This window comes from Myotis myotis, unplaced genomic scaffold (assembly GCF_014108235.1).
Source record: "Myotis myotis isolate mMyoMyo1 unplaced genomic scaffold, mMyoMyo1.p scaffold_m19_p_2, whole genome shotgun sequence".
NCBI classification, from domain to species: domain Eukaryota; kingdom Metazoa; phylum Chordata; class Mammalia; order Chiroptera; family Vespertilionidae; genus Myotis; species Myotis myotis.
The window spans coordinates 209,291,174-209,303,230 of record NW_023416324.1 but is presented as its reverse complement, the minus strand read 5'-3'; the positions used below and the strand labels follow the sequence as shown (position 1 = coordinate 209,303,230).

The window sequence follows — 12,057 nt, the reverse complement described above, 5'->3', positions numbered from 1 at the left end:
GTTACAAAGGCATATGCCAGGTGCCACTCCGCTGAGCTCCCCGCACAACCCAGACACTTCCAGACCCACGGGCTCTGCAGTCTCTGTAACCCTGTTGGACCTGGAGGGCCCTGTGGTGGGTGGTTTTGGGGACAGAGGTGCAGAGGCTCAGGCTGTTGCTTGGCTCTCAGTGAGCAGCGTCTGTGCTGGGCAGCACCATGGCTGTTACGGAGCTACCTGGACACGTGCCTCCAGGTGCCCTCGGTCAGTCCCTTCACAGAAACAGGAAGGAACGCCATGGTGAGGGGGTGCCAGGTGCCGCGTGCCCTCGGCCAAGCCAGCTGTCGTGCGTGGTCACTGTGGAGGCCACGGGGGTCTCACCTTGTGAGTTTGCTGGTGTTTAATGAATATTGATGGACTGAATTGTTCACTGTTCATTCACCCCAATTTCTCAAGGTGCCAGGCGCCGCCCTGGGTGACAGGACAGGGAGGCTGAGAAAGTTGTCTCTGAAAGGGCTGGGTCACACTTTGCAGTTCTTCCTGGGGACACCCCCCCTCCTTCCCTGGGGTGGCTGTGGGTTCCAGTGCAACTCTCTCCAAGTACTGGGTTCTAGACCAAGAGTTCCCTGTGCTCACTTTCCAGGGAGGAGACAGGAAATAGAATCAATCCTGGGGAACTGCTCTCAGTGGCTCAGAATGAGGAGAAAGTCCAGGCCAGGAGGGTGGATACCCAGCTGATGGCTAGGGACCTCCCCCATCCTGGGGCCATGCCTGCAGGGCTCGGCCCTGGTGTTCTCCTGGAGTTTAAAGTCCTCTGGGGCAGCCTCCTGTTCCTGAGCCAGCCCAGCCTTCCCAAGCCTGGACTTTACAACCTTCTCTGGGAGCCCCCACGAGCATGGGTCGGGTGGCTCGCAGAGGAGCGTGTGGAGAACAAAATGGGCCGAGCCGTGGTTCTGTGGGTAGAGGTGCTTGGTGCTGGGAGCAGCAGCCGCTCATTCACCACCATTAGTAAAGGCAAGGCCGGAAAACAGTTCTGTTTAAGACCAAGCATGGAGGGCAACAGGCGATGGTTCCTGTGCTGCGATCACGTTGTGTGACCACTTTCTCGCCGAGACTGACGTTCCCCGAGATGGAGCCCCCTGTGAATGGGCGGCGATAACAGCTGGGCCCCAGGCCTGGAGGGGCTGGCCAGGCTGCTCAGAGCAGGGACCCCCTTGGAGTTTGAACTTGATGTTTCCTGCCTCCCCAAGCTCTGTCGGCCTTCCACTCTCACCCCATTCTTCTGTTGACCTCAGTGCCAAGTCTGAAAGTAAGCTTGCAACACAGCGATGCCCCAGGCCCTAACATTTCACCTACTTGGCAGCACGCTGTGCCCCGTTGGCTCCTGTGACAGATGCCCAGAGCCCTGCTCAGAAATGCAGGCACGGGAGGCCCCTCGCAGTTCTGCGGCCCACAGACGGTTTTACGTTCTGGAGGTCCATGCTGAGTGGGCCTGGGCTGTCCCAACGTCCTGCTGGCTGAGTCCTGGGAGGGACAGAGGTAAGGGGCTGTGGTCTGGGCTGTCCCTTTGGCCGCCCTTCAGGGTCATGGTGTGGGAGAGGGGCAGGGCCGCGGCCAGCCTGGCTACTGCGGGTTTTCTCTGACTTTTGGGAAGGAAGTCGTGGGCACAGATGCCTGTGGGAAGGAGCTGTCTCCCTAAGCAGGTTCCCGGGAGGGGTCACAGGAAGAAGGTTCTCTCAGGAGCCAGGGCACCTCTGATTTCTTCTCTTCCAAAGCCTCGAGGTCGCCACGCAGTCAGCTGGGCACGGGCGCCTGTGCCCTGGACCAGAGCAGCCTTGTTAGGGATGAACTGAGCAGCACCCTCCCAAGGCAGAGGCGGGGCCCCCGGCCCCATCTCCCCGGACTCGATTGTACCCTAGCTGCCATCCTGGGACCCAGCCGGCAGGGGAGCAGAGGTCACGTCTGGCCTCGGCGGCTGCTTCCCCACGGGCCAGCGTGTCCTCACCGTCCAGACCCCTCCCCGCTGCCCCAGGAGGACGGGGCTCCTCGTTGCCTCTGTCTCATCCTCACGACCACAGTTCAGAGTATATGTGATAGGTTGTTGTGTGTCCTTGAAATCACAACCCCAATGACACAGTGGGGACGGAGCAGCCCACAGGACAGAGGAGGACTGGCCCTGGGGGTGGGTCGGGTGAGGTGTACGCCATGACCTTGAACTACCCATGTCCAGCACCTCGGCCCAGACCTTTCTACGGTCCAGTCAGAGGAGGGCATCGACCGGTAGCAAGTGAGGAAGCGGACAGGACCTTGCTCCTGGGTCCCGGGGTCACGCCACGTGCCAGTTGCTGGGCAGATGGCATCGCACATGTTTGCTAATCGCCAGCAAACCTGGTGGGCATACTGCGTTCACTGATGGCGATCTTTATTCCACTCTCTATTGGGTATTACATTTCCTGGATCCGAGTAATGCTTTTGGATACTATCCTTTATGTTAAAACGTGTGTATCTGAGATGTTCTGAGTTTACATTCAGAAGGAAGCTCAGATAAGAGACAGGTGCTGAGTGACCGGTGACCATGACTCGGGGTCAGATAGACCTTTTCCAACCGCACCTGGGTCAGGGCTGCGGTGGGACCGGAGGGACGTGTGGGGGCTCTCCCACAGCCGTGAGCAGAGGCCAAGGGTGGGTATTTGAAACCCAGTTTGTTTGTTCCATTTTGAATCCCTAACTTTAAAAAAATCTATTAAGTGTGTGACTCATAATGCCTCTTTAATGACAAATGTGACACTTTTTAATCTTTGTCAACACCTTGGCCATCCGTTAAGGCTTGTTTCTCATGATTAAAACCACCCTGTTCGCCGACAAGTTCTAGAGTTTGTGCAGGGGGAGCTTTCCCAGGACTCTCACTGTGTGTGTGTGTGTGTGTGTGGGGGGGGGGTGATCACAGAGGAAAGGCCGGCAGGAGGGTGAGGGACCCCCCCCCGACCCCCCCCCAGCTCTGCGACTTCACACTCCCTCTCCCAGCCATGCAGACTCACCTGGTCTCTGCTGTTCCAGCCGAAATCCTCTTAGCAGCATCCCGGAACTGCCCAGGAACCGAGGGCTCAGTCCTGCTCTCTGCAGGCCTCCTTCTTGCCCCCAGTTTCTTGTTAGCTGGCTGCCTGTGACCTCAGGTCTCCGATGGGGCTAAGGAAAGTCATGAACTTGCAGTTTGCTTGGCTCTATTCTTGTTGTAAGGGCGGGAGCGACAGGCTCTCTGCATTCCCAAGAGGAAGCCAGTACTCCCATGTAATTTGTGAATTTGTGAAATACATTGTACATGCAGAAAAGTGTGTCAGCCACCAGCTGGTTGATAATCACAGAGCAAACCTCCATCCATTTCTTGGCGAATAAAACGTTGTTATTATAGCAGGCGGTTCATTGTCATAAAATTAGGTCTAAGTCAACTTAGCTGTCACTGTTGTGTGTGCGCGCGCGCGTGTGAGTGCATGTGTGTGTGCATGTGTATGTGCATGGTGTGTGTTCTGGAACCCGGTCCCCACGCTTGCCCCGTAGGCCCTGTAGGAGAGCACTCCTGTGCTGTGGCCCCACCAGGCCCTCGGGGTGAGCAGTGCCCACAGTGTCCTGCAGGCCAGAGACCGGTCACAGGTCTATTGTGCAGTCATCAGGTCCCGGAGCTTTTCACATCTCTCCCCCCTGCCTCCTCCCCTTCCCACCGCAAACAGCGCCACTACTCAAGCCAGTACACCCATCAGAACAGCCTTGAAAAGGCAAAAGATTCTGGAACTCGGAGAGTTGGGGTAGGTAGGGTGTGAGGGGTCCCTGGAGGTGCTTCACCAGCTGCCTCCTCACCTAGTGGCACCATGGCTTCTGTGTCCCCAGGGTCCCCACATCCCCGCTGTCCACAGATTGGAGCAGGTTTGCACCCTCCTACCACGGTCCTGCAGTTTTTTTAAAAAATATATTTTTGTTGATTTCAGAGAGGAAGGGAGAGGGAGAGAGATAGAAACATCAATGATGAGAGAGAATCATTGATTAGCTGCCTCCTGCATGCCCCCTACTGGGGATTGATCCTGTAACCCAGGCATATGTCCTTGACTAGAATCGAACTGGGACCCAGTCTGCATGCCAGCACTCTATCCATTGAACCAAACTGGCGAGTGCTTAAAAAGATTTAAGCACGGATTTTAGAGAGAGGAAGAGAGAGGGAGAGAGAGAGAAACATCGATGTGAGAGACATTGATTGGCTGCCTCTTGCACGTCCCCTACTGGGGATTGAGCCCACAGCATAGGCAGATGCCCTGGCTGGGAATCAAACTGATGACCTCTTGGTTCATGGGTCAAAGCTCAACCACTGGGCCACACCGGCCAGGCTGGTGTGTCATTTAGTTGTACCTTCATTACTCACTGGTGGAGCAAATGTCTAATGCTAAAAGATTCACTTAGTCCAGTAATGCTTTTAAGTTAATTTTGTATTCTATTTATTATAATAGTATCTAAATACAATAGAAATACCAATTTGCCCAAGTTGAAATAAATAAACGTGAATACATATACGGGGGTGTGTGTGTTGTTCCTTAGCCTGTAGCACTGTGCAGCCCATGCACAGCCTCCCACCACACGGAGGGCCATACCTGTGCAGGTGCCCAGGGACTCCTCACGGCCTCTCCACTCACTGGTTCACATGTCCGTGCATAGGCCAGGACCACACTCTTGATTTTTTGAGGCTACATGGTATGTGGTGGCCTTTTATAGGGCTATTCCTTGGTTCTTTTTCATGGTTTCCTTGGCTGTCTTTTCTGTTTGTTTTTCCATATGAACTGTAGGACCTATATGTCTAGTTCTGGGGGTAAAGGGTGGGGGACTATTGTTTTTTAAATTATGGTTCAATTACATTTACAAACTAACTTAGAATGTATGGTTTGTGTGTCATTTACATATTGCTGTCTAACAAACCACCTCACTATGTAGCAACTTAAAGCAACCATTGTTTTATTGGCTCACCGCCCTGGGCTCAGCAGGCTGGTTCTTCTGCTGGTCTCACTTGCAGTCCTTCGTTGTAATGCGCTGGTAGCCAGCCTGGGGCTGTGGGTCCATTTCTGCTCCATGTGGTCCCATTGTGGCAGACTAGCCCCAGCTTCCTCCCTCCGTGGCCCAGGGGTGCTGGGGAAGCTGCGAGGCCTCTGATGGGCCAAGCTCTGGAGTCCAGGACGTTACTCCCACCACATCCCATTCATGAGCCCTGAAGCCAGCCAGGGTCCAGGGCTGCAGTGACCCAGGCCTGCCAAAGGCACTAGTGAGAGCCGGGCGGGCAGTTAGTTGTTGCCACCTGTTGCCCAGTATGTTTTGATTTGCTTAGTTCTGCTTTTGCATCTTGCAAGATGTAAGGTTTCATCGCATAGGCTTTGTTTAATTCTTCTGAAGTTTGGGAGTAGGTCGTTTGTCTTTTTTATTGCAGATGTACACACTGTCTCCTCCATGTGCCTTCTGTGTTTGTGTGTTTGTGTGGACCTGTGGCTGCCTGCACACATGACAGGGCCACATGTCCACATCCTCCTGGCAACTAAGTGCTCAAACTCTGAGCTTGCATTCCACTTGCATAAGAGGAAATCCCTAGTCCCGACTTCCAGTGTTCCCCCTTTCTGCCTCCTGGAAAGGGACAACAGAGCCCCCAGGAAGCCGTGCACTGAAGATGGAGGAGTCCTGGCAGCCTGGGCCCCACGTGACCCGTGTGGCAGAGCTTTCGGCTGCCTGAAGCTCCCATCTTCAGTGCGTGGCTTCCTAGGCTGCTCCGTTGTCCCAAAAATGACCATCTAGGTCCAGTGACCTGGAACTGTCAAGTCAAAAAGAAATAAGCTCTATTGTCATCGTCCCTTCTAGTAACTTCAGTTAGAAGTAGTTATTGAACATTATGAGAATGTTGATTTCTACATGTTTTTATTGATTTATTGATTTTAGAGAGAGAGGAAGGGGGAGGAGAGAGAGAGACATCGATTTGTTGTTCTACTTATTTATGCATGTATTCATTGGTTGATTCTTGTCTGTGCCCTGACTGGGCATTGAACCCACAACCTTGGTGTATCAGGATGACACTCTAACCAACGGAGCAATCCGGCCAGGGTTCTGCATATTGTATTTTATTCCTTTTAGTATTACTCTCGTTACTTATTGTTTAAAGTAGCATTTCGGTTGCAGTGGGTTCTCTTGGGTCTAAGGATCCAAACCTGCTCTCTGCACATAATGATGTTACTTCTCCTTCCTGATGTTTAGACTTCTTGGTGATTCCAAATGTTGATGAGGCTGGACTGGCAACAGATTATTATTAGCAAAGAAATATGTCATCTTTTTCAGCCTTTTTGAAAGATAAGATGGTCTCCGTGATGGGTTTACCCAAGAACTAAAGCTAGACCCTTTAAACCTCAAAAACAGGATTCATCTATTCTAAAACTTTAGTCGGAGTTGTAAATAATACCTTCCCTGCTTCCAGCCTTCTTAAATAACACGGTGAGTGTGGTACGGCCCTTTCTCAGCATTTTAGTGAGGTCAGGGTGGACCACAATTGTTGTATTATGTTCTCATTCATGATGTCATTGAGGTGCCACTGGGTCTGCAAACCTGCTCCCCAACACTGGACACCCGCGGAGGTGGTGCTGATGGAGTCACCAGCTTGTCTCTGCCCCTTTGTGCTGCTGTCAGCAGGATATCTGCCTCCAGCACCCCCCTGCCCCATTGTGTAACCTGGTGCTTCCCATTGGCTGTGGGCCAGGAGACCACCCAGTCACGCTCGTCCAAGCTGTGTTTAAAGCGAGAGTGATGGAGACTAATATTTCAGCATCCTCTCCCTTCACCAACCACCGCCTCCTCAAGGTTAGACTGACTGTTGGAAGGACCACACAGACAGGACAAGGTGAGGTGCTGTGCGCACGGCTCGGAAGGGGAATTGGCCCCCAAGAGGTTGTCTCCCTGGAGCTCAGGAACCAGGGCCCCAGGTCACCTGACGAGGCAGCCCCGGCACAGGCCAGCTCCTGCTCCAGCACAGGGTGAGCCGCGTGGCTGTGGGGCAGCCTGGATGTTGTAGGGGATGGTTCAGCGTCAGGTCCTCTCCACTCTCCCGCTGTATGATTGACGCGCCGTCGGCAGAGGCATGAACGGCACCCAGATGGAAGGACTGACATTGACCTCATGTGTAAATGAAAGAGCCATCCTCCACATGCGGAGAAAGCCATTACCTTCTCTGCAGAGAGCGAAGCCATGGACGCCTGGCCACACTCTGGCTAGTGCGGAGGCGGTGGGCACGTGACTTCCATCTCCATTTCTGTGGAAAAGATGTGCTTTCCACAAAGATCCTCACCTGAAGGTCAGACTGCCTGACTAGCTAGTTCTTGAGGTTGAGAGGGACAAAGGGGCCAGGGCTGGGGAGAGGGTCCCATGGGCGTCTGGTGATGGACTCCTGGGCAAGGGATGGGCTCACCCTTGAGCAGGGCGAGGCCTGGTCAGGGTTCACTGCCAGGCTCTGGGCCACCTGAGCAGCAGGGCCAAGTTTACAGCAGGACATGGGAGGGGTTTGTGCACTTCTAGGAAAAGGCCTGAATACTTGTAAGAAGTGTATTCCTTTGCTGGGGCTGCTGCGACAGTACTGCAGGCAGGGGACAGAAGCAACAGAAATTATTGCTCACAGTCTGGAGGCTGGAGGCTGAGATGATGGTCATCACAGGTCTGGTTCCTCCCGAGGCCTCCCTCCTCGGCTTACAGACACTGTCCCCTCCCCGTATTCTCACATGATTGTCCCTCTGTGCGTCTGTCCTCATCTCCTCTTATAAAGACATCTGTCCAATGGGATTAGGGCCCACACCAGTGACCTCGTTTAACTTGGTTACCTTTGTAAAGACCATATTCCCACCTACAGCCACATTCTGAGGTGCTGGAGGTAGGGCACCAATGTTTCTTTTTGGGGGACACAGCTCACCCATAATGAGGTGCCAGGGTCAGGTCTGAGAATGGCCAGGGCTCCTGGCTCCCAGCTCTCCCCTTCACCACCAGCCTTGAGAAGGAGCACTGGGTGCTCAGGGGCGCTGCAGCTGGGAGGAGGTCTGGGTCTGGTGCCCAGTCCTTCCTGCGGACTGGAGGACTGGAACTCTCGCTGGCTTCCTGGAGCCGTGCCTCGGGGCCTTGTGAGGCTTACCTGCTGTGGAACTATTTTTAGCTCGGCCTTGCTGAGCCACCTGGCTCACTCCCCCTCTCTGAGTGGCCAGCAGCCTGTCCCCAGGGGGTGGGGGCGTATGGGTGGTGGTGACACCACCCTCTATGTCCCTTTGGGGAAGGTGATCATGCAGCTGAGAAGGTGGGGTCCTAGCGGCTTGTACAGGGGCCACAGAACCCAGGAGGCGGCCACCTCAGCCGGGGCCCAGGCTGTGCAGGTGCCAGGCTCCTGGAACAATCTAAACCTGTTATCTGCTGACGGGACTTAGAAACGGCTCAGGTTTCCTCGCCGTCTCAGAGGACAGCGTCTGAGCATTAATGAGAAGGCCATGTGGACGGGGTGGGCCGGCTGTCCCGCCTCCCAGGGCCTGGCCTGGCTCTTCTCTCAGGTAAAGCAGCAGCAGGGGCTCCCCACGGGCAGGGCTTCCCAGGCGGTCCTCTAGAATCACGGCGATGGGGGAGGAGAAGAGCTGGGGTCCAGGCCTTTTCTCAAGGGAACCCTGTCTTCACGCATCAGAACCAGAAATCAGGAGCGGCTTGTGGCCAGCCAAGGGTTCGCCGTGGCCAAGGGCTCGCCGTGGCCTCACCCGTCCTGAGCCGCAGGCCCTGATGCCGCTCGGGCCCCTCTGGTCCTCGGTTTCCTCAGATTTAACACAGGGAGGTGAGAGCCCAAGAACCTGCAATATTGACATTATGACGTTAGAGTCATCTGGTCTGTGGAGTCTCGTCTGCTGTTGGTGGGAGTGGGTGTTGGCCGAGTGCGTTAGTTACTGTAATCGTTAGAGTAATGAATTGTTTTTGATGCTGCGTAACAAGTGTCCCCGGCACCGTGGTGTAAGAACACGAGGCCTTCCTCGCCCTCGGTTGCTCAGGGTCACCGCTGCAGGCAGCCTGGCTGGGCAGGTCAGGTGCTCACAGGCTGCGGGCATCTGAAGGCTTGTCTGGGCCTGGAGGGTCAGCGTCCATGTGGCCTCTCTCCTGGCACAGGTCTTGGCTCCCTCCACATCCAGCACCCCCTGCTCCAGTGCCCTCCCCTGGCAGCTGCTTCCCCTGAGCCAGCCAGGCAGGGACCCTTCTATGACTCGGCCTGGGAAACCCCATGGCACCATTTCTGGCAATCTGTTGTTCTCCAGGCACAGGGATACCAGGGGGTGGGTCCCTGGCGCGCTCAGCTCACCAAGTGCGGCAGGGGCAGGTCTGCAGGGCGCTCAGCAGGGTGCGCACAGCACCATCACGTGCCAGCTTGGGACTCACCAGGGGCTGAATCACAGCTTCCCTGTTTCTCTCCTCACAAGGGGAATTGTCGAGCAGCGCCCAGAGCAGGGACAACCCCAAAATGTGAGCTCTGGCTTCACCTTAGGAACTAAGAAGTGCACATTGAAGAGAAGGGGAGAAAAGCCAGTTAAGTTCTTGGAGGATTTGCCGGTTTTGTGTTAGAAACTGAAACAAAAGCCTTTTAGCTTAAAAAAGTGCACAACAGCCTGGGAATTAAAAGGCAGTTATGTGTTTTATTTCAGTTGCAATTTTAATTTTTTAAATAAGATGCTAAAAAAAAAGTTGAAATTACAGTGCCTTTACCTAGAGATCATCACTGTTAATATTTGGGTGCATTTCTTCTAGTCTTCTTCCTTTCTTATATGCCTGGGTGTGTGTGTGTGGTTCGTGTGTGTATGTGGTGTGGTGTATATGTGTGTGTATGTGGCGTGGTGTATATGTGTGTGTGTGTATGTGGTATGGTGTATATGTGTGTGTATGTGGTGTGGTGTGTGTGTGTGGTTCGTGTGTGTATGTGGTGTGGTGTGTGTGTGTATGTGGTGTGGTGTGGTGTGTATATGTGTGTGTGTGTGGTGTGGTGTATATGTGTGTGTGTGTGTGGTATGGTGTATATGTGTGTGTATGTGGTGTGGTGTGTGTGTGTGGTTCGTGTGTGTATGTGGTGTGGTGTATGTGTGTGTGTGTGTGGTTCGTGTGTGTATGTGGTGTGGTGTATATGTGTGTGTATGTGGCGTGGTGTATATGTGTGTGTGTGTGTGGTATGGTGTATATGTGTGTGTATGTGGTGTGGTGTGTGTGTGTGGTTCGTGTGTGTATGTGGTGTGGTGTGTGTGTGTATGTGGTGTGGTGTGGTGTGTATATGTGTGTGTGTGTGGTGTGGTGTATATGTGTGTGTATGTGGCGTGGTGTATATGTGTGTGTGTATGTGGTGTGGTGTGGTGTGTGTGTGTGTGTGGTTCGTGTGTGTATGTGGTGTGGTGTGTGTGTGTGTGTGTGGTGTGGTGTGGTGTGTATATGTGTGTGTGTGTGGCGTGGTGTATATGTGTGTATGTGGTGTGGTGTATGTGGCGTGGTGTATATGTGTGTGTGTGTGTGTGGTGTGGTGTGGTGTGGTGTGTATATGTGTGTGAGGTGTGGTGTATGTGTGACACATGGCTAAATGACGGTGCCAGGTCCCTGTTTGCCGACCTGCAGAAGCTCCTGAGTCTGCCATTGGTGAGCCCCTCACCCTCGGGCTGCAGATCTGGGCTCTGAGGTAGGGACGGTGGGCTTCCCTTCCGCCTGCAGCTCTGGCCTCTGGGCCCTGGACGCGTCCTGACTGCTGTCCCCGTCCCTCCAGGACGGCCGTTCTCAGTGAAGGACCTTGCTCTCGCTACTGAGGAGTGACCATGGGCCTGCTCGCCTACCTGAAGACCCAGTTCGTCCTGCACCTCCTCATCGGGTTCGTCTTTGTGGTGAGCGGGCTGGTCATCAACTTCATCCAGCTCTGCACCCTCGTCCTCTGGCCCCTGAACAAGCAGCTGTACCGCCGGCTGAACTGCCGCCTCGCCTACTCGCTCTGGAGCCGTGAGTACCGCCGTGCACCGCTGGGCGTGCTGCTGTGATGGGGTGCTCAGGAGGGCGGTGGGTTACTCCTCACAGGGAGCGTGTGCAGAGATGCTCAACCCACACTCATCATCAGGGCGAGCACGTGGCGTGGCGACGCCCGGCCTGGACCCGCGGGGGCAGCCTGGGGAGGGCTAGCCCAGTGCTCTGGGACTTGGAAACGGCCAGAAACTCATCCACCGTTAGCAGCCCTAGCAGCCGCCAGGACACGGCCAGCCCATCTCACTGGTCCCCAGGCACCCTCCCCAGGGCGGGGAAGCACCCCTCTCTCAGGGGGCCTGTCATCCCACTCGAATCAAGTACCTGTGTGTAGACGTGCATGTCTGCTACCTGTGCACTTGTGTCCGTGTGTTTATACATACGGAATCAATCAACCTTGGGCTGTCAGGTGGACAGACTGAAAGCTGTTAAATGGAGTCAGTGTCACGTGCTCTTCTCCCAGTGGCCATGAGGAAGCCACTCTTACCTCCTTTCTGTAAATGGGGAAACCGAGGCTCAGCGCCCAGGCTCTAGCACTGGGCTGTCTTGGAAGCATTCCCTGGCCTCCACCCCAAGGGTTGGTGCCCTCGGAAAACGGAGGGGCTGGTTCAGCACAAAAGGAACGGGGCTATGCTGTGTGACCCGCCTCAGCCCTGTGCCTGGAGCCTCACCGTGAGGTCGCCCTGCTCAGGACACCTGGCCACCCGCTCAGCCACGCTGCCGACCACAGGGCCCGGCTGGCTGTGCCACACCCGCCCCTCCCCCCATTCTGTGGATGAAATGTGCGATATTCCATAAACCCCCAGCATGGTGGGAATCTTAACTGGACATCAGGTAACCATCTACGATGCGAGTTTTCCTAATTATTTTTCTGCTACTTTCTGGAAGTTTCATTTGTCTTCTCCCCAATGTTTGCTTGGAGAAGGTAATTATAAGTTAGGAAAACTTATTTTATTAAATGTAAACCACCCAAACCCATTTCTAGCCCAAAAGCCCGGTCCGGATGAAATACTGGGAAAG

General features: G+C 54.5%; 1 protein-coding gene across 4 annotated transcripts in view; it reads left to right on the top strand.

Moving 5' to 3' along the window:
- AGPAT3 (1-acylglycerol-3-phosphate O-acyltransferase 3) overlaps positions 1 to 12,057 on the top strand; it is a 70,855-nt gene that overhangs the window by 45,182 nt on the left and 13,616 nt on the right. For 3 of the 4 annotated variants that reach the window (XM_036351484.1, XM_036351485.1, XM_036351487.1), the window contains exon 2: positions 10,793 to 11,019. In XM_036351484.1, the coding sequence (XP_036207377.1) occupies positions 10,842 to 11,019 (178 nt within the window). In that variant the 5' untranslated portion in view covers positions 10,793 to 10,841. Of the gene's footprint in view, positions 1 to 1,367; positions 1,519 to 10,792; positions 11,020 to 12,057 lie in introns of those variants that run through there. The other variant, XM_036351486.1, reaches the window with a different exon arrangement.